The following is a 21,901-nucleotide window of genomic DNA, read 5'->3' on the forward strand; positions in this document are numbered from 1 at the left end:
CCAAATTAATCAATCGCCCACACAATCATTGGCCATATTAGAACATTGGATCATTGCGCATATTGATCTCACATGGGTCGGATGGCTTCAGCAAACAACCTCACCCAAGACTATTCCCATGATAAGTAGCTGCCATGAAACATTTAGCAATTTAGCAACAATGTTGATTTAATCTCCATCTGTTGCGTAAATGGAACCTCAGAATGAACCAGTGTTAAGACTGTTGTTCGTATCACTTTCCTTGTGTAAAAGCCTCATCATAACTATAACCATCATTCACATGAAGTTCATTAAGCTATAACTGTCATAAGACAACACATCTTTGTTAAGGTTAGAAATATACTGGGTACTGTTTGTTGTCCGTATCCTAAATCACTCAGTAACGACTCAAGTTATCACTAGTTGATATGTTTCAGTTGTCCAGATTCTCTCGGACAAAACCTCCTAACAGCACCCAATGTGTGCCTTAGTGGAAATATCTGCCGTATACAGAGATGCATGTTGTTTCCAGATGTTTGTTACCACATGTCGAGTCGGCAGACCATGCCTCTTCTTTCCTCTCCTTTACTCACATGTCCAAATCCTGCAGGACATCTGATTTTATTCAGTTATATTGAATTTACAATGAGAGCTACCCCATTGATCACGGAAAGATTTAGCATAAACCGATCTCAAACTTGAAACAGAGCTTTGGTTCAACGACTCCTGCCACATGCTTTTCGCTTTTTGAAGAAAATTGATTTATGGAGATATTTGAAAATTTGCAACACGAGGGTTTGATAGATTGGGAAACTTTGTGAGGTATGTTTCGAGAAAGACGCTTTATTTTTAAGCAGTGGCTATTATATCGTCCCTTCTGCCATTAGTAAACGATTGTGAATATTACATTTTATTTCCTCTTCCTAAACATTTCTTCTCCTTCTCTACTTCTTTCCCGTTTTGCAGGACGAGCTCGACCTTACAGAGAAACACAGGGAAGCCATGTTTGCCCTGCCTGCTGAGAAGAAATGGCAAATCTACTGCAGCAAAAAGAAGGTAAAAAAAAACTCCAATGAACATTACATCAAACTCCACCATCAGCCAACAGAAGCTTTTTGCCAACTGGCTGCTTTTCCTGAGTGATATGCCAACTGACACGTTCATGTAATTTCCTCCCTCACTGATTTGTTGATACCTGAAGCTGTGTGTTTTCTGCAACACACACCCAAAAACCCTGCCTCACTGTTTTCAACAGGCCTGAGCATGATTGTGTTGTCTGCAAAAACTGCATCTGTGGAATGCAGATGATTCTTTTTTTTTAATCTTTAATGATAGGTCTATTAATACAGCTTATGAGAGGAAAACACACCCTACATTCAAAGACAAATTGCCAATTCTTTTGACACGAGCGAGTAATATCTATTGGATTCTGCAAAGGTGCTGAAGTCGAGCTGTTGCTTTAAAAGGGAGGTTTGATTTGAAGGGTGTAACCTGCAGTAATTCTCCTTTTTGCTGTATAGACTCATACAGTGTCTGTGGACTAGAAGGCTGTTCATGTCTTGCCAGGACCAATTGTAATTCATTGCTTTCCTTCGTTTTAAACAAAAAGACTATGAAAAGATCTAAATAAGACTGAGCTGATAAAATGGTCAAAAGTAAACTTTTCCAGTCATCGACCACACAAAGCGCTTTACAGAACAAGTACACATAAATACAGACTGGAGGGGCTGGGTATCAAACCACCTACCCTCTGGTTAGTGGACAACATTTCCATCATACACATTATTCCACCGTTATCATGTAAGTAAATCATTAGTAGTAACCATTCTCATAAAACATAGTTAACCTTGAATAATTTATGCCACTAAGACGCGAGTTAGAGACAGAAATACCAATAAGAGACCACCCAAGTGTTGTTTCAGTCACTTTGTGTTTCAGTCTCTTATTTATCTCTTCAGTAAAACCCGCCCTCCTCTTCACAACATCACAGTCTTAACTCCCTGATCAAAGCTCCACCAGGAATAACTCACTGACTCAACTTGAATTTGTGTTGCACAAGGTGGATTTTAAAAATAGTTATCTGTAGAGGGAGTAAAATGAAGCACTGTTCCATTAGATAATCCTCGGACAGTGAAAGCATTGTGAGGGATTATGAAACACTAAAAATATATTACAGGACTTCAGAAGTCAAAGTTAGTATCGTGTTTCTTCTGAGTGTTTTCTCACAGACAATCAGGTTCCTGTCTCGCTGTTCTGTTCAACGACCAAAGTGAGGATATTTTAATCATGCGGTTTTGTCCTTTTATAAAATAGACCTGTTCCATCAAAGCCTTGGTGTAGCCATAACATACTCCTGCACTCTGTGACAAGGTCATATTTCATGTCTTCTCTATCTGATAAATAAAAAGGTCAGCTGTTCCTCCTCTCCCTGTATATGAACAAATCCTCTGCATGCAGGAAAACGCAGACGCCTGCTTTAGTTAAGATCAAGTCACGTTGAGCTTTCCAGCCACCTCTGAATATCACCAGCCTTTTGTGTGGTTCTCAAGGCCGCAGATATGAGTGTTTAGGATATCCTGTCCTGACTAATATGCAGACATGCAGATTTATTAATCTTTTCCTACATCCGCTAACATGCAGGGCGTCAGGAGAATTGGGGTTTAGTCTGATGGATGAGAAGCTGGTGTGTCAGTGTACAGTACAAATCCTCAGAACAAACACAGCTGCATGCCTGCTGCATGCCTTAAGTTAAAACCCCCATACTTTACTGATTTACATCCTCTGTAAATCTGTAGTTCTCATTTTTAAACCTCTTTTTTTTTTTTATGGATTAAACATCCATTTATTATCTATGGTGCTTATCCAATGTGGGATTCAGGCAGCCTTCAACCAAAGAGGCGTTGTACACTCTGGACAGGGTGCTAGTCCATCATAAGGTTGACATACAAAGACAAACAATTTTTCACGCTCACATGCAGGCACAAGGAGATACATGCAAACTCAACTCAGAAGGGCCGTGGTTGACCTTTTCACTCAGTTAGGCTAGCTGTTTCCCCTCGTTTCCAGTCTTTATGCTAAGCTTAGCTAACCAACTGCTAGCTCTAGCTTCATATTTAATTTAAATATATAATAATAGAATCTGGTGTGTTGTTAAACTTTTAGCAAAAAAGAAGATTTCCCAAAATGTTAGGAAAAAAGAAATGTTGCATTAGAAATAATGTGTGTTTATAGGCAGCTGTGGCTCAGGAGATAGTGCGTTGTCCCGTAATCAGATGATTGGTGGTATGATCACTGGCTCGTACAGTTTGAGGTGCTGAAGTGTCCTTGGGCAAGATATTGGACCCTAAATTCCCCTGTTGCTGCACCAGCAGCGTGTCAATTATGTGTGATCAAATAAATTGTGCGCATAGAAGTGCTGTATGAATGTGTGCCTGAATAGATGACTTGTACTCTAATGCACTTTTAGTGGTCACTTTTACAAAAATACTAATTATGCAATGCAATTATTATGGTTTACTCTACAGCTCCCACTATGTTTACTCTTTATACTGTGTCCATTCATAATAAACTTAAAAAAGGTTTCTTTACCTCTGCTCATCTTCAATAGAACACACAGGAACGTTTCAGTTCTGCAGTAAATGTAGAGGAGGGGGATTTAGCCGAACCAAATCTTTAGGTGCAGCATCGACATGCTCCAGAGGGGGAGGGAAGTAAGACAGAAATGCATCAATATTGCTGACTCGGCAGCAGCAGCCGCTGGCCCCGACCCAGACAGATATAAACTCGCCATCTGAGCTCAGGGAGGAAGAGGCTGTGTGTGGAGAAAAGAGGCAGAGGAAGTGGTCGGGTGTCCAAGGCAAACAGGAAGGCTTCACTTCCACAGGTGCTGCTTTTGCATGAGAGTCAGTGGGGACGATCAGGAGGAAGGTGGGGTCATCGCCAGGTCGCTCCGTGTTAGTGAGTGATGAGCAAGCTCTTAATCATCACTCGTTTGGTGATTAGACCCTTCAGAATTTGGGGCTCAGCGTAAAGTTTTAACTATTCATTTGGCAGAGCACCTGAGCTGATGAAGTCATCCTGCAGAGAATCAATCATCTTCCTGTTCCTCACTCAAGCAGCACATGCTTGTGCATAGATTTGCTCAGCTTGTGCTCAAACACTGCGCTTTCACTCAGATTATTTTGTTGCTTGGACAGATTCCCTGTGCTCCAGCTCTTCTCCTCAAGCTTACACTGCTTCTCTGTGCAAGTGCAATGTCTCTGGGCTCAGATGCCCACTCTGTGCATGCATCTTTTTCGGGTGAAAGCATTACTAAATCAGAAGGTCCTGCTCTGAAGCTGATAGACCAGGCTCTTGAATAAAGATAGGGGGAAAAAAAACATGTTTTAAATTTCATGAAAAGGGTTTCACCTGTGAGCGGACAGAGCTTCTCTGTCAAACTCACTGTCCCGTTACCCCGAAATAACTGAGATAGATTCCTGTTTGCTAATGCATGTTTGATCTTCACTTTCTCAAAAAAGAAATCCCCAGGAATACCCTCCCCTTGTGACTCTAAATAAACTCTCTGTGTTTGAAGACCACCGACTTCCGGGTCTAAGCATGAACTTTTAAAGATTTAAAAGGAAATGGGTCCCACTTATTTGGCGGCTCCAGCAACTGAAGGACTGAACCTCATCCAGCGTCCGTCTGGTCAAGCTGGCACCGGACACGAGTTGAACAGCAGGCTCGAGCTTTCCTGCCACTGCACGATCCCTGCAGACCTGCCAAGGTCCACAGTTTCTACAGGAACGGCCAAGTCCCCGCAGGCCGCTGTATTTACTGACGCCCAATTAGATTTTGATGGTCACAGCTCCCTTGTGCTTAATGGAGCAAGAGTTTAAATGAAAAAGCCTGAGGGCCTTTCATGTACAAGCCAAGTCCCGGGTCAAGTCATTTTCCCCTTGAGTTTTAGAATTAAAATCACCTAAGAAATGTCTTGCAGTTATTTATTTCACTCGTAATACAAACTTGCCGGTCAAGAGATTAATCTCAGTATAAATCAGTCCATGTCCTTAATCTGCTGTTTTAACGTTCATTTGCTAATCTCAAGATTTTCTCAAGCAGCTGTGCTCTCTTTTCAGCGCTCGTCTTCTTTCACATCTTGAAAGTCAGCGAGGCGCTGCAGGATAAAACGAGCACGATGTGTGTCGCCCTACTTTTGAGTCCTTGCACCATTTTTGTCCCTGCTTCTGGCTATTTATGCCCTGACACATTTTGTTCCGTGTGTTTGTCGAGATCTGAACAACAATGATGTTGTCGGACTTTGATTGATTCAAAGATGTTATTTGAGCCACAACAGCAACTTTTCATGTGACTGAAATATTTTCCTACAAGATTACGTTCTTATGAAACATTTTCAGATTCTAAGCAAAGTCACGAACAGTTGATAATCATAAACTAACCACAACTTTTTCCAAATTAACTTAGCTCATGTTCTTTCTTCCCTTGAATCACTTAAACATGCAACAGCTTCCTGGGTCACATCACAGCATCATTCATTCTCTGTGATTCTCTCTTTTTGTTTTTTAGGAACAAGAAGAAAACAAAAGTGCAACTAGTTGGCCAGAATACTACATCGATCAGCTCAACTCGATGGCAGCTGTAAGTAATAACGTGAACTTTATATATTCTTTTGGGGATATAAAACTTGTTATAAAATAGTCCCAGAAGAAGGATCTTTCCTCTTTAGCTTTTCCTGTGGTTTTTCTCCCTCATTAAAGAGTTTTTCCTCGTCTGAGTTAAAGATCTAAGATTTTAAAGTAAAAACAAACCAGAGCCATAAATACAACTTGAATTTCTCCTCTAAACTAAGAGGATAGTAATGAGCCAACAAATAAAATACCCTTTAATTTGAATATTACATATTTTTTCTCTTATTCAAACAGAAACACTACAATAATGGGATTGAATTATGTAGTTCTTAATTTGACACTTAACACTAATATTTGGGGATTTGGGAAATAGTTTTTTTTCATGGTGCTTCCATAAATAAACCAAGAACCAGCTTTTGGGGTTTTACAATAAATTCCTCTAGAATTAAATTTCCATGTGACCATGTTGAAAATCAATAAATGTAGCTTTGTTATTCTAAGTTGTGTGTGAGCCTTAAGATGTAGTTCTTTATGTGGTTCAATCTTCTGTTCAACAGAGAACGACGCTCCTCGCTCTGGAGAAGGAAGACGAGGAGGAGAGGAACAAAACCATAGAGAGCTTGAAGACGGCTCTGAGGACACAACCGATGAGGTGGACGAAAATAAAAAACCTCTCCTCTGCTCTCCTCTGCATATGAAGTCATCTCTCATCCCCTTCAGTTAACCTCCCACCTTGTCCATCACTCTTTTCAATTCGACACAATCATATGTAAATTAGACCTTTAAGAATTGAGCAGCCATAAAGGTCACTGCAGTGGGATGTGAATGTACATTAAAGGAGACTGTGGATTTAATTTCCATTTTAGGGACCAGAGATTTTCAATAGACACAAAAAGCAACTTATCGAATCTACTGCAGATCATCTAGTCACACAGACTAGATAAGTCTATGAAGTACAGATGACGAGTTTTTAATACCGTTTTCTTTTTGACATTTCATACTGTAGCAATACCTCAGAACCTTTCTCCATCACAATTCCCAGATATACTTTATTTAAAGTTGTCAATCAACCCGCTCTCCTCTCAGGTTCGTGACTCGTTTCATCGACATGGACGGCCTGACGTGCATCCTGAACTTCCTGAAGAGCATGGACTACGAGACCACGGAGTCGCAGATCCACACGTCTCTAATCGGCTGCATCAAAGCTCTGATGAACAACTCCCAGGGCCGCGCCCATGTCCTCTCTCACTCAGAGAGCATCAACATCATCGCCCAGAGCCTGGCCACGGAGAACATCAAGACCAAGGTGGCGGTGCTGGAGATCATGGGCGCTGTGTGTCTGGTCCCTGGTGGACACAAAAAAATCCTGGAAGCCATGCTGCACTATCAGCGCTTCGCCTGCGAGAGGACTCGCTTCCAGGTGGGTTAATGGCAGAAGGCCACAGATGTGGTTGTAGATCTTTTGAAAAAGTCGTTTAAAAGAAGCAGTGCGTAAAAAATAAACGTAACACCTGTAATGACTTGTCATCCTCAGACACTAATAAATGATCTGGACCGGAGCACGGGGCGATACAGAGACGAGGTCAACCTGAAAACAGCCATCATGTCCTTTATTAATGCTGTGCTGAGTCAAGGAGCTGGAGAGGTGAGTTCTGTTCTGCAACGTACACAGTGTTAATGCTTCATTTCACACTGGAAGCTCACCGCGTCCCCTGGCTTCTCGTTCAATAGACTCTTCCATCATTGTTTGCATTTGACCGCTAATGTTTTTTTTTTTTATCATTATTCTTATTTACAGACAAGTTTGGAATTCCGCATCCACCTCCGATATGAGTTTCTTATGCTGGGCATCCAACCTGTGATCGATAAACTTCGCTCACATGAAAACTCCACATTAGACCGGTGAGTTGGAATGCATATAACATGTCCATCCAAATAAGTATTTCTACTTTTAAACAAAACACCTTTTCCAGAGTCATGTCGATCAGCGTTTGTTGATCTGAAGCAGATTTTGAAATCAAACTGCCGGAGATAGAACGAATATCCCCAAAATGTATTTTAAACCAACAAATCCTTAAAGTTATAAAGTTCTTATCGATAAAAATAATCTCATACAATACCAATGTCATCCAAGGTGTCAGAATATCATCACTCATTTCATCACATACAGTATCTAATTTAAACTATGTGCGTGCTTGAGATCAGCAGGGGACTTTCTAACCCACTCTGTCCCTCTGACCCTCTCAGGCATTTAGACTACTTTGAAATGCTGCGGAACGAGGATGAGCTGGCTCTGTCAAAACGATATGAGTCGGTAAGTGAAGAAAACAAAAAATCATTACCCTACCTTTGTATTTTTGATTTTTGCCGGATGTATTCATGTCCTGTTGTTTTTTATGCACCTTCTCTACCAGGCACACATAGATACTAAAAGTGCCACCCAAGTTTTTGAGCTCATCCGCAAAAAGATGAACCACACAGATGCATTCCCGCACTTTATGTCTGTGCTGCATCACTGTCTCCTCATGCCACGTGAGTAAATCTTACAATTTTATATGGTTGGACAAATACAGTCTATAACCTGCAGGAATACACCACTTTTCATGTGGTAAAATGTTTGCAGACATTAAAGATACTCCTCTCTTCAAATGTTTATTTACCGTCAATATTTGGAGCATGTGCAGAACTCATTAGGCCACAAACGACTTGTCAGGACGTGTGACGCATGTTGTTATAACGGTCGTTGGGATTTGTCGGCTGAGGATGAATTGTCTGACTCTTCAAACCTTGTGGTTGCAAAATGAAGCTAATTGATGCCAACAAATAAGAACAGGCTATAAAAACAATGCAAAGCGCTTCCAGCTCAAAATTCACGATGCCACTGAAAACAGTCGAAGAAATATGACCGGTGGAAGTCATGATGATGATGATGATGATCTAAAGGAGGAAGAACTGTTTCAGAACCTTTCATATGCTGGGCAGAAGGGCGAAACCTTCAGAGGGCTGCAGTGGGGGTTTAGCTGACACAGAAGTGGTCGTGGATGGTGGCAATGTGCAGCGTTTATGCACAAACCAGCGTCCACATGAAAGAAACCTTAGCAGCAACCTCATCGCGAAGGCCAACGTCTGAAGTCTGAAAAGCAACATGTGGATAAACCAGAGTCCTTTTGTAAACAACTGTTGTGGACAGATGAAGTTAAATTTCAGCTCTTTGGCCACAGTCACCAAAGGTGTATTGGGTGGGGGGGGAGCAGGGAGAGCAGCAACATTTGATGAAAACACCCAACTGTTACACAAGAGGGCGGGAAAGTCTCCAGGAGGCTGCTGTGGGCTTGTGTTGGCAGCCGGTGGCACAGGAAACATTGCACAGATAGAATCCGTGCAAAGAAGTCTGGATGCAAACGTCCCGCAGCCAGTCGAGGAGGCGAGACTGAAAAAGAGTCTGGCTTCAACGACCGGGGCAATGATGCAAAGCAGATCCGCAGAATCCACCAGGAATGACTTTCAGAGACACAACCCTTACAGACTCGAACATTAGTGAATCTCTGGCTATGTGACAATGTAAATGTACGTCAGAGCTCGAAATGATCTGCAGGAGGAGTGGGTGAGAATTAAAAAAGACTGCCCACATCCCATTTCTTTATTTAATTAATTAAAGTCTCTTCATTAACGTTTGAAGAAAGGCTCTTTCTGAACGTCTGTGCGCTGCAGCGGTTGTATTTGCCTCTGTTCTCTTTCAAGAATCAATAAGAGTTTTCCCAGGAGCGCCAAAACCTTTTTTTATACAAATGTAAAATGAGGCTCCAAACAAGGTTAGTTAGTATTTCTCCCACAAAACACACAGTCCATTTGTTCTCGTGCCAAAAAGATAAGTCTATTGACTTTGTTCAGATTAGCCACTCCAGAAAGTGGATAATCGCATTCCCAGCCAAATTGAATCCTGAGACCGCTGTTGGGAGATATTTTTTTTTTTGTTATTTAGATTTCGGCAAAGATTTTATTAAGTCTGGCTACATGATCCACATCACTTCACAGCTGCAGTGGTTCTTCTCCTTGATGCTCTCCCCTCGCTCTGATGACTGGCTCTGCAATGATAATGAGTCGTTTCAGCTCCTTTGCTGAGTCATTCAAAGTGTAATCGCCACTTCAGCTGCAAATTCAAGTGCTGTGGTCATAATGAATTAAAAAACCGCAAGCCGGTGATGGTACTTGGTCAGAAAGAAGAGTCTGAATAATACTATGATATGGTTCATTGAACATTTTGGAAATACTTTCGTAAAGACTTATAACAGGATGTGTCCACGCATATCACTCAATTAATCAAACTTTATTTTAATTTCCCAAAAGCATGCCACAAATCCAGACCTCCAGAAAAAAGCAAAGACAGTAAAACACTTTAAAATAAGTTTTAAAAGCTACGATATAAATGACAAAAGATAAAATGAATACAGGAAATCATGATATAATATTAATATCAACAGGCTGGTAAAATGGAATAAAATTTACAACATAGACACGATAAGATAATGTCTGTTTGTGGGTTTACAAGGTTTTCTGGCCAAAATAACAAAGCAACAGTAAACATGTTGTTCCATGGCAGATGTAGTCTCACCAATCTAATACATGTGTCATCCCGCTGAACCCTGTAATCACTGTGTCTCTCTTTAGCTCGGTGTAGGAGTACTTTTAGAAAATGCCTTAGATCATCATTCCTTTTTGCTTCATCATCATCAAACGGCTTCACTCGGTAGTTGCTGAGATGCACTCGCTCCACGGGGCTGATGAGAAACTTGTGCCTCTGTCTGTGTACGTCTCTTTCTCCAGACAAGAGGAGCGGTAACACGGTGCAGTACTGGCTGCTGTTGGACCGGATCGTCCAGCAGATGGTCCTGCAGAATGACAAAGGTCACGACCCCGACGTCACACCACTGGAGAACTTTAACGTGAAGAACGTTGTCCGGATGTAAGCTCTCCCGTTTCCCCCCCCGAACACACTGACACATGAACGAGTGACGACTCGAACATAACTGATCCTTTATGAAGACGCTGTCGTTTATCACGCCTGTCTTTCTCTCCGCAGGCTGGTCAATGAAAATGAGGTCAAACAGTGGAAAGAGCAGGCAGAGAAAATGAGAAAAGGTGTGTTAACATTCTAAACAAATCAAATAATAAATAATTTAATAATAGGTGTGAGTTCAGCTCACTAATGGATCTCCCTTCACAGAACACCACGAGTTGCAGCAGAAGTTTGAGAAGAAGGAGCGTGAATGTGATGCAAAGACCCAGGAGAAAGAAGACATGATGCAGACGCTTAACAAGATGAAAGAGAAGCTGGAGAAGGAGAGCACCGAGCACAAGAATGTCAAACAGCAAGTGGCTGAACTCAGCACACAACTGCACGAACTCAGTACCGTACGTCCTGCTTCATGTTCACTTTGTAATGATCCTAGAATAAAGCCAGACTTCATATTTTGTCATCGACATCGACTGGTGTTCCAGATCAGTCCCAGCGATCACACAAAGGGCAGATTTAAGCTCTGTGAAATCATCCCACTCATACAAGAGACCCCTCAGATGATAAAACATGATACGGATTAAATTGGTTTGAACAAGAAATGTTTTCTAACACACACATGTCTCCTCCTATATTGATTTGTGACTTTACGATGTTACTCACCCAAAATGTTACCATAATGACACAGTTGGTCATAATTATGTCATAAATGATTCATCTGTCCTATAATTATGTCATAAAAGAGAGAGAACAAGGTCACAGCACATAAAAATATTGTTTCTTTGCCTTACTCTCTCTTTCTCCCTCCCTGCAGAGACAGGCGACTCTTGTTCCTGGAGGTCCCCCCTTTGCCCCGGGCCCGCCCGGCGGCCCTCTGCCCCCCCCTCCACCGATGCCAGGCTTTGCAGGTCTGGGCCCACCTCCCCCTCCTCCAGGTGGCATGATGCCTCCCCCGCCTCCACCACCCCCTCCTCCTGGTGGCCCTCCCCCTCCTCCCGGACGTCCTCCTATCGGAGGCATTCCCCCGCCGCCCGGAGGGCCGATGGGACCCTCCCTGATAAAGAAAAACATCCCTCAGCCATCCAACCCGCTGAAGTCCTTCAACTGGTCTAAGTTAGACGAGGTGAGAAAAAGCGGAGACAAGAGAAGACGAAAATGTTTTGATGCTTTGAGAGAAATTCTGAAAAAATAAAACAATTATTCTCTCCTTAGAATAAACTGGAGGGCACCGTGTGGATGGATGTAGACGACTGCAAGGTTTTTAAAATCCTGGACCTGGAGGACCTTGAAAAGACCTTCTCAGCCTATCAGAGACAGCAGGTAAAGACGATGAGGTCATTCATCAGCTCAACCACCTACTCAACCACCTACTACCCATCCCTGCTATCTACAGCAGTGTAGATAGCAGGGATGGGGGTTGGCTGAGGGACATTTCTACAAAAGCAAGGGATACATAGACAGATAGACTTGGGGGCCTCTTTAAAAGATACAAAGCTTCCATGCTTGAGTCATTCTGAATGGTTTTTTTGGGGTCACGTTTGTTTGCGGTTTTGACCATTTTGCATCATGTGATTGTGAATGCATGAGTGAGCTGCTCGGAATCAACTGTTTGTTTCTCATGGCTTCAGATTGCTTTTCATTTACTAGATGATCCTAGGTGGTAGTATCTGTAATAAGGTGTCAAGGGCCTCGTTCTATGAAATCTAGGTTCAAAGTGTCACTCAGTAGAGTCCATACCTCCGCCAAGGCTCAACAGTCCCATTATAAATCCTCTACACCAAATTGGACACAATCATGGATATCAGTCTCTGTGCCAGCGACAATCAGTGACCACGGGGGCTTTACGTTTTCGGGTTTTCCGTCCGACTGTACATACGGCTGTTCCTTTGTGAACATGATATCTCCAGAAAACCTTGAGTGAATCTCTTAACATTTATTACAAATGTGCAGTTGGACTTGAGGATGACCTGATTTGGTCTTCGAGATTTAAATTCCTTGGCGGAGGTGAAGAATGAATGTTTCGATGCTCAGTGTGGCCTGATGAGTTTCAAAGACAGCCTCATTTCTTCTGCGCACGGCATGTGAACTACAAGCACGTGTTGATCACCTGACCAGCTGCTCGTGTCTCACTGCTGCTCACTTCATCACTCATGGAGCCATCGGCATCATCTCCAGAATGAGCTTTGATTTGTTTGCTGTCTGTTTTTGTGGGCTGCAATCACGTAACTGCTTGACTTATTCTAATGAGTGCTTACATCTTCCCTGCTTCTTGCCTGCATTTTAGGACTTCTTTATGATCAATAACAGCAAACAGGTGAGTGCACTTATGGTACCACAGATATTTATACACATTGTGGTTGCTCTTTAATCGATTCAGTCCGACTCTGTTGATGTTGTCTTGTATGTTGTGTCCTCGTATGCCCTCAGCTACATGTTTTGTTTGATCTATTTCATGTTTGTCCAGCAGAATATATATTTACACACCTTTTGTTTAAGTCCTTTTCCGTGTGTGTGTTTGTTTTTTGTGTTTTTATTTGTGTGAGTGTGTGAGTGGGTCATGTTTGCCGTTGATAACCTTTTGTTTGAGCCTTTTATAATATTGTCATTATCTGTTCTTGGGATTTCTAGGGTGTGTGTGTCAGTCAGTTTTCGTTCTTGGGTGACTGCTAGAAAAATTCAAACGAATTTATTGATGTTAAAAATTCAGATTGCCCTCTTACCCATGATTTTGCTCACAGAAAGAGGCGGAGGACGACACACTGAGCTCCAAAAAAGTCAAAGAGCTGTCGGTCATCGACGGCCGCCGAGCTCAAAACTGCAACATCCTCCTCTCGAGGTGAGTTCAGAAACATCCTTACAAACCATTTATAAAACAATCGCATGTTATTATAAATATATATTTGACATGGACTCATCTGTTGCGTATCTCCAGGCTGAAGCTTTCAAATGTGGAGATTAGGAGAGCCATTTTAACCATGGATGAACAGGAGGACCTTCCCAAAGACATGCTGGAGCAGGTATGTCAACACCCAACAGTGCTTCCTCTGCTTCCTCCGACACAGTGTGTTGACATGCACCAGGTTCCAGTCGGCTCCAGTATGATGAGTCCTTAAATCGTTTCAACAAGAAACCTGGTTACTGTAACTGAGGTAGAGGATTAGAGAAAGATTATCACCACAGGCTTCTGTCTAAAATTTCTAAGCTGTGTATTAATGTAGCTGGGTCTTTATTTGACTTTTTACATGTACATGTGCAGGACAAAGATTTCAGACAAGAAAAGCATCTGAAAGCAATTCAAGCTCATATTTTTTAAATAACTCAAAAGTCGATACCAACTAACACAGTCTCCTCCAGAAGACCAGATCCAGTTGTACCAGTGTCACGATACTGTCAGTCCTCTTCGTGTATTATATCCCTTATATCCCTTCTACCTTAAAATAAGTGACCCGAGCTTCTAGATAAGCTGGAGTTAAGGGGTAATCTGCGCAATTACCCTCTCCATCCATATGAAGCTTCACAGTAACCAGGTAACTACGGTGCGAGTCAACATGTGAACTGAATTTCCAGGCGACCATGTTTCTTTTGTGCAACACACGGCTGCCTTTAGAAACTGCACTCAACGTAAGAAGAGGGAATTTGTGCTTGTTCGTACTGACTCCCTTTTCATTTCTATGTTCTTGGAGTCCGTGCAGATTCAGATATATAAGTCAAAGGCTCATACCAATATTTTGTTGGGGAATGCAGGTTTTGCATTGAAGAGTCAGAGACACAGATTCAGCTCTGTTCATCTATGTAGAAATAAATGCTTTAACCGATATGAAAAATCCCTCCACTGTTATTAACTGAAACAAGTACCGATAAATGAGTGTTAAAAGTGTTACAATCCAGTTTCGTCTTGTTCCCTCAGCTGCTGAAGTTCGTCCCTGAGAAGAGCGACGTGGATCTGCTGGAGGAGCACAAACACGAGCTCGACCGAATGGCAAAACCCGACCGTTTCCTCTATGAGATGAGCAAGTACGTTAAAGATTCAGTTTCTTTATTTGCTTTTTAATTCAGTATTTAATTTGACATAATCTCAGACCTGGCAGCTCAATGTTGGGGCAGCAATCTGCAGATCTGCTGACAAACAATGGCCTTTGTTTCCTCTTAGTCACTGCAGATAAATACTATGAAACATGGTTTTCTACTTAGCTGGGAACAATGGCTATTTGTGTGAATCACTATTTCCGAAAAAAAAATGTGTATAAAACGGAGTCATTCACGTAACAACAGTATTTGAAGTTTCAGTTTTGTACACAATGTGTCACAGTTGGAAACAAAGAAAAGATCCGAGATGTTGACACATTGAAGCATTAACATTATAAATATTATTGTATGTTATTGTTTGTTGTTTGTTAATAATTTACTGTAGCTTGACAATTTTTATTAAAGTTTACTCGGGGTAGAGAAGGGACTGGTGGACACATGTCACCGTGGTATTCATTAGCTGCAGAGTCTGTGGTTTATGAGCCCAAATCACGAACCGGGCCAAAAATAAGCTTCGTGCCACAACAAAAAAGTTTTTTATGTGTCGTTTAGTAAACACGCAGGCGGCTCCTTTTCAAGCTCAATGTTCATGTCTGTGGCTTTTTCTCGAAATTTGAGGATCTCCCTGTTTACAATTTATGATATTTGTCTGTTCCTGTTCCCCCTGACACGCGTTTTCCATCTCCTCTCCAGAATAAACCACTACCAGCAGCGGCTGCAGTCGCTGTACTTCAAGAAGAAGTTTGCAGAGAGGATAGCGGAGCTCAAACCCAAAGTTGAAGGTGAGAAAAGACTTGTAGACCAACTGTGTATTCTGTAAATATCAAACCAGCAAAGACACAACTCCCGAGTCTAAACCAACATTTGAATCCATTGCAAACATGAATCTTTCAGCTCTGACGCAGGCGTCCAAGGAGATCTTACACAGCAGGAACCTGAAGCAGCTGTTGGAGGTGGTGCTCGCTTTTGGGAACTATATGAACAAGGGTCAGAGAGGAAACGCTTACGGCTTCAAGATGTCTTCTCTCAACAAGATCGCTGACACCAAGTCCAGCATCGACAAGTAAGAACGATCATAACGTTAAAACTTCACAGGCAATAACAGAAAGAATGTATGAAATATAAAATGTCAGATCTGGATGTGGGACCATGATATTTGTGACACTACATGTGGTCTATCATATTGGAACCTATATCATAAAACCATTATGCTAAAGTTTTTGTACGACTGGTTTTTCACAGGAACATCACTCTGCTGCACTACCTGATCACCATCCTGGAGAAGAAATACCCCAAAGTCCTGAGGTTCCAGGAGGATCTGCAGAGCATCTCCGACGCCGCCAAAGTCAAGTAGGTGAAACCCTGGAGCCATGGTTCCCAATCTGAGGGTTGTGACCCCACAAGAGGTCACAAGACTGAGGCCACATCCACCCTTCTACATTTAGATCAAAGGGAAACTTTGGCAGCAACAGCATGATTGGCTCGATCGTGGCAAAATCTGATTCAATTAGTGTGACTACCCAACAGGAGATGGTGAAAGAATGGGTCAAATAAAGTCTTGATTGAATTTACACTAAACTTCATTTTAGTTTAAAAACACTTCACTGTTGATAAGTTTACATCTGTGGTCCACCCCACTCTTAAAACTTCTAAAACCATGAGGGATGGAAACACTGCTTGCCCCATTTGTGTTTTTATCGTATCTATTAGTATCGTCGGGAAACATTTGCCTCCTGATTGGTTCTTATTAGTCATAACCCAACAACCAGCGGTGAAGGCAAAACCTTTCCAACTCGTATTGTCCTCCTCATCGCCCAAACAATAAGGAAATCCCTAATCGTGCTTTACACTTCTGCTGTTTCATCTTAGCAACCAGCTGCAGAGTAGACAATGTGCTTCCTGTTTACATAGACAAACACATACCCAGTGTATTAGAACGCTCATGTTTTGCGTTAGTAAGGATAGGGATTGTTACAGCTACAGAACTAAAGACTCCTTTGACCCAGATCATATCTACTGTGCTTTAAAATGAAAACTTATCAGTGTGGAAGTAGCCTAAAATGAAGTGGTTGCAAGATGGTTGGAACAGAAAGAAATCCTGCCACAGAAATTATATTTATCTCTTTAATGATGTTGTGAAATATGTACTAGATAATTAAATGGATCATAAACCATCTGAGGGATCTGCTCATCAGACTTAAACAAACAAGGCGGGGGTGTCGGGATTAGTCATGGGTTTTGTTTCGGAGTCATGAGCCGACATGGTTTGGATCCACAGCCTCCGAACCCTAACCCTTCTTCTCTGTGTTCAACCACCACCCTTCTCTCTGTGTGCAGTATGACGGAGCTGGATAAAGATATCTGCAACCTCCGCAGCGGCTTGAAAAGTGTGGAGAGCGTGAGTCACAAAGATTTGTTAAATAAGACAGAACAAGCATTTTTAGTCTATTGCTTGGGACGTGTGGGACGTTCAGTGCAGATCATCGTGAGGCCGTTCCTTCATCTCGTGTTTCTTCCTCTGTCAGGAGCTGGAGTTCCAGAAGAAGCGACCGCAGGAGCACGGCGACAAATTTGTGTCGGTGGTGAGTCAGTTCATCACGGTGGCCAGCTTCAGCTTCTCCGACGTGGAGGACTCTCTGACCGAGGCCAAAGAGCTGGTGAGTCTGTTTTGACTTTGTAGACACAGACGTTAAAAGCTCACGTCCCAATTTCCTCTTGGCGCAGCTGTTTCCAAGCGCCTGGTTGACCTCATCGGTCACCTTCTAGGAAAGCTAACAGCGGGAGTCAAGTGTTTCTGCTTCCTGCTGCAGCGCCGCTCGCACTTTATCGTTCACGCTGCTCTTTGTCTTTAGTGCAGTTGAAGAGTGAAAGCCGGAACAGACGCGGAGGGCTGGATATGGTTTTGCACGGCTGTGTTCAGCACTGTAATAGCAATGATAACTTTATTTATGCAGCACTTTTCAAAACGGAGCTTCACGAAGACGACAAATCAAAACAAAACATCAAAGACAAGAAGCAAACGAATACAATGTCATTCAAAATCGAAGACCGCAGACAAAATAACACAATATCTATTAGTAGTAATGGCAAAAGAAAAGGATAAAAGAAACATACTGTAAATTATTGCAAAAAACAATCAAATACAAGCCGTTCGGTGAAGGTACGGACATTTACAGTGTGGACATTGTACGTCATGGTTTTAGGTGCTTTGATTGCCCATGTAATTGTAGGAATGCTTTGTGAATCACATGCTCTGACGTCTGGACATTTCCTGGAAGTTTCTGTCGGGCCTGTATGTGAGAACACAAATGTCCTAAGTCACATGCAACAGACCCTTTTCTGAACTCTTTCAGCTTTTTCTCGGTAAAATGTCAGAGAGACAAAAAACATGTCTGGAGAATTAACAGAGCGAACAGACGGGTTGACAAACCCCGATCAATTTCCCAAACCCAATGTTCTCGAGCTTCACGACTGAAGACAGATAAAAACGTGTCCTTGAGAAAATCCTCTCAGAGCATTTCCCTCGCAGCTAACATTTCCTACAAAGCAAACCTGTTGCAGGTGGTCATTCTAAAAAGAGTCTTGTCTTTTTACAACCAGAAACCTGAGCGTGTTCTTCTTTCAACCGACACCGCGACACCCTGATGTCAGATTTATGCGTCTGTCCACATTTATTGGTGCAAGGCAGGAAGGGTCTTTCCCTTTTTTTCCTTTAAAATCTTAGGCAGGTTTTTTTCCTCACAGTAAGTGTGTGTGTGTGTATGTGTGTGTGTGTGTGTGTGTGTGTGTGTGTGTGTGTGAGAGAGTGTGGGCCGCACTGACCGTAGTGCTCGGCTGGTCACATGGCAACCATTAGTCTCTGTGAATCATTTACGGTGTCCCACGGTTAAATATTTGAGAGTGTTTACAGTGGTCCTCTTTACTCGTGATTGGGAACCAGAGAGCCCTCGCTGACCCTCACTGCTTTGCGTCTGTGTGTGTCTGTGAGTGTGTATATGCGTGTGTTTGTGCGTCTGTGTTTGCGTGCAATAAAACAGAATGCCAACATTTTAAGGGACATTTTACAAATCACGTCCCATTGATTCCTGATGTGAAAAAGCCAATTTAAAAGCATACCTGCAGGTTTGCATGCATGCCATTGGCTGCCGTCGGCTGTTCTCAGCAGGACATCACATCTGGATGTTCTCCTTTCTAACCTCCAGTGAAAATCACCCAACAAACACGTTGCGCTAATTTGGGCTCGGGCGCTGGCTCCAGTCTCTGACCGCGGCTGTAATCAGTAGCCGGTCAGATCTGTGTCAGCTCGGCCTTCAAAGCTCGACCACTGGCTCCTGCGCTCTGATTTCAAAGAGCCGAGACCTTAATGAGGCTGCTGTAAACCAGTCGACGATAAAGTCAAAACCCGGTCTCTGCTGCGTCCTGCTGTAAATCGGATCCTGTGTGACCCCTTTTCTCTTTGGTCCCCCCCCCCCGTCGACAGTTCCTGAGGGCAGTGAAGCACTTCGGCGAAGACGCCAGCAAAATGCAGCCGGACGAGTTCTTCGGCGTCTTCGACCAGTTCCTGCAGTCGTTCGCCGAGGCTCAGCAGGAGAACGAGAACATGCGGAGACGCAAAGAAGAGGAGGAGCGCAGGGCCAAGATGGAAGCTCAGGTTTGTGATCCACCGTTTCCACAGGATTCAAACCAATAGAAAGTTGAATTCATGACCGGCTACTAAGGCACCTAGTCGAGCACACACATCCGCCCAGACCCAACAGTCCCCTTAAATTCAATCACCTGCCCATACTCACATAGTCCTAGAGATCTGTGTGATGTCTTTTCAAACCCATGAATAATTTATATTGAATGGGTTCTTTCTTGGCACATGTGTCATCCTTCCATCGAGTGTGAAGGAAATCAGTGCAGCTGTTTTTTGCGCGATCCTCCTGACGCACAAACATAGAATACACAAACACAGGTGTCAAACCAACAAGGCACTGCACTCCGCAAAGAGACAGCTTCGAAATTTCAAGTGTCATATCAAATTTATTTGTACGGACCATATTCACAAATTTCAATCTGAGGGGAAACTATCATGAAACACTTTTAACAAGGGAATAGACCTGAGATCTTGTAGTGTGGACAGTGTCGCCTTTAGACAGAGTCCGGATGCTGTTCTGTATCCTCACATGTTCTGTACAGACAGGAAGTGATGTCACGCTTCTCATCCATCTGTTGACAGGGAGGCAAAACGTTTATTTCACCAAATGTCAAACTGTTCCTCCGAGGTGAGGAGCAACGCATCCAGAGACGTCTGTGTTGACTCCATGTTTCCCTTCCTGTGCCCCCAGCTGAAGGAACAGAGGGAGAAGGAACGAAAGGCCCGGAAGGCGAAGGCGAACGGCGAGGACGACGGCGGCGAGTTCGACGACCTGGTGTCGGCGCTGCGATCGGGCGAGGTCTTCGACAAGGACCTGTCCAAGATGAAGCGCAACCGCAAACGCATCAACAGCCAGAACACGGACGCGAGCCGAGAGCGACCGGTCACGAAGCTCAACTTCTGAGGCTGACATCATCCGCTTCTTCCTCCTCCGCTTCCTCCTCCTCCGCCTCCTCCTCCTCCTCCTCGGCCCCGCTGCTCGTTGTTAGTTTCTCTCTGGGTCAAGCTGACACTCACATTCCTCCGCTCCCACCCAGCTCCGCCTGAACCGAGCTCGGCCTCGCATCATCGCAGCAGAAGCCACACACAGCACAACGCGTCCGGACTGTTTCACCCTCTCACGAGCAAAAAGCCAAAAAACTCTTATTAACGACCAAAATCCCACAAAGTCCAGCCGGAGGATCGACTTCAATGAAATGAATGAAATGGAATGTATCGTCACGCAAGACCAGGAAGTGGCGTCTCGCTCCAGGCAGAAGAGGCGGTCCCGGCCGTTTGATTGGACGCGTCCTGTGTTGTTTTTTTTAGTTTCTTTTGTACGTCAGAATCTATGCACATAACGTAACGTGCAGCTTTCCGACTCCTTCGGGGCTTCGATGCTTGATCCCAACAGGAAGGAAAAGAAACACAAGGGGCCCTTTTGTACAGACTGATTTGATAGATCGAGGGGGGGGGGGGCGGCTGCTTTCGCGGTCGCTTTTTTTGTAGAAAGACTGGATCTGAACTTCCCGGTGACGCCGCCGCCCTGAGGACCGAGACGCATCTTCAAACAGGAAGTGACGCAAGCGGAGTTTTCTTTGTTTTCATCGTTATTGACGCGCAGCATTTATATATCTGTATGTTTTCTTTCATCTACTTCCTGTTAAGAGCTGGCCTTAACTCTGTTGACTCTAATTGTTTAGCGGGTACTCCAAGGCCTCGATTTCTCATCAAGTGTGGACACTCGACGTCATAGATCACATATATCTATATCTATATCTATATATAAGGTTGCGTGCTTGTCATACACGCACATATGAGTTGATAATTATTCTGCTAAATGCCATTAAGACCATACCCAAACAATGCAATACACCTGTTTTCCCCCTCCTGGAGAGAGCGCCCCCTGATGTTGATGCTTTTATTTGAATAGATGAAAGCCGTTTCCTGCGCTGGCTGGATTCACACGTGAAGTGTTTCCATTCACACGTTGTCCCCCGAGCAGCTCAGTGTGAATCCAGCGAGTGACGGACGCCTCCATGAACTTTTATAATTTAAATATTGCCTTCCATTGTACGATGCCCGGATGAAAATAAATGGGAGAAAAGCATTTTTCTTGTGTTCAGTTAACAATCACCAGCTTCATGAGTCTGCACAGAAAGAAAAGGAACAGAATTATAAATCAAGAAACAAATATTTAAGTAAATTGAACCTGTGTTTAGACCCTTGGAGTAAACAGGCTCATCTCATGGTTCCTGCTGAACTGGGACTTTAGTCAAATTACTGTAATGGGCGTGGCAAAATGGCTCAACAGCGCCACCTACGGAAAAGACCCTCAGTTAGCTTTCACCCGTCCTCACGAAAATGAGGACAGTTGTGTATCATAACCAGATGCACAAAAAAGTCTCAGTGCATTAGGACAAACGCAACAGTAAGTCGACCATTTGTGATTTAGTGGTCAATTTGTCCATTTCCCACACTTTTACTTCTATGAACTTGTGATCAACTTCAAATTGAGGTGAGTTGCATCACAACAGGATGGAGAAATTAAACACCATTTATTTATTTTGGCGGGACAGACAGAAGGACGGATTTTTTTTTTTTCGACCGTCCATAATGGATCCTTAATAATTC

At 43.2% G+C, this 21,901-nt stretch overlaps 1 protein-coding gene across 4 annotated transcripts in view; it reads left to right on the top strand.

The window, feature by feature from the left end:
• The window catches only part of LOC133973181 (disheveled-associated activator of morphogenesis 1-like), a 49,577-nt gene extending 28,200 nt beyond the window's left edge, over window positions 1-21,377 (top strand). For 3 of the 4 annotated variants that reach the window (XM_062410877.1, XM_062410879.1, XM_062410876.1), the window contains exons 3-26: window positions 946-1,035; window positions 5,548-5,619; window positions 6,167-6,261; window positions 6,696-7,029; window positions 7,144-7,254; window positions 7,408-7,511; window positions 7,857-7,923; window positions 8,024-8,141; window positions 10,434-10,572; window positions 10,690-10,748; window positions 10,834-11,021; window positions 11,438-11,746; window positions 11,836-11,943; window positions 12,908-12,937; window positions 13,362-13,459; window positions 13,556-13,640; window positions 14,531-14,637; window positions 15,343-15,431; window positions 15,544-15,712; window positions 15,892-15,999; window positions 16,987-17,047; window positions 17,175-17,306; window positions 19,130-19,300; window positions 19,980-21,377. In XM_062410877.1, the coding sequence (XP_062266861.1) occupies window positions 946-1,035; window positions 5,548-5,619; window positions 6,167-6,261; window positions 6,696-7,029; window positions 7,144-7,254; window positions 7,408-7,511; window positions 7,857-7,923; window positions 8,024-8,141; window positions 10,434-10,572; window positions 10,690-10,748; window positions 10,834-11,021; window positions 11,438-11,746; window positions 11,836-11,943; window positions 12,908-12,937; window positions 13,362-13,459; window positions 13,556-13,640; window positions 14,531-14,637; window positions 15,343-15,431; window positions 15,544-15,712; window positions 15,892-15,999; window positions 16,987-17,047; window positions 17,175-17,306; window positions 19,130-19,300; window positions 19,980-20,192 (3,057 nt within the window). In that variant the 3' untranslated portion in view covers window positions 20,193-21,377. The remainder of the gene's footprint in view (window positions 1-945; window positions 1,036-5,547; window positions 5,620-6,166; window positions 6,262-6,695; window positions 7,030-7,143; window positions 7,255-7,407; window positions 7,512-7,856; window positions 7,924-8,023; window positions 8,142-10,433; window positions 10,573-10,689; window positions 10,749-10,833; window positions 11,022-11,437; window positions 11,747-11,835; window positions 11,944-12,907; window positions 12,938-13,361; window positions 13,460-13,555; window positions 13,641-14,530; window positions 14,638-15,342; window positions 15,432-15,543; window positions 15,713-15,891; window positions 16,000-16,986; window positions 17,048-17,174; window positions 17,307-19,129; window positions 19,301-19,979) is intronic. The other variant, XM_062410880.1, reaches the window with a different exon arrangement.
• Window positions 21,378-21,901: the final 524 nt, after the last annotated feature.

The sequence above is a fragment of the Platichthys flesus genome, chromosome 18 (genome assembly GCF_949316205.1).
Source record: "Platichthys flesus chromosome 18, fPlaFle2.1, whole genome shotgun sequence".
NCBI classification, from domain to species: Eukaryota; Metazoa; Chordata; class Actinopteri; order Pleuronectiformes; family Pleuronectidae; genus Platichthys; species Platichthys flesus.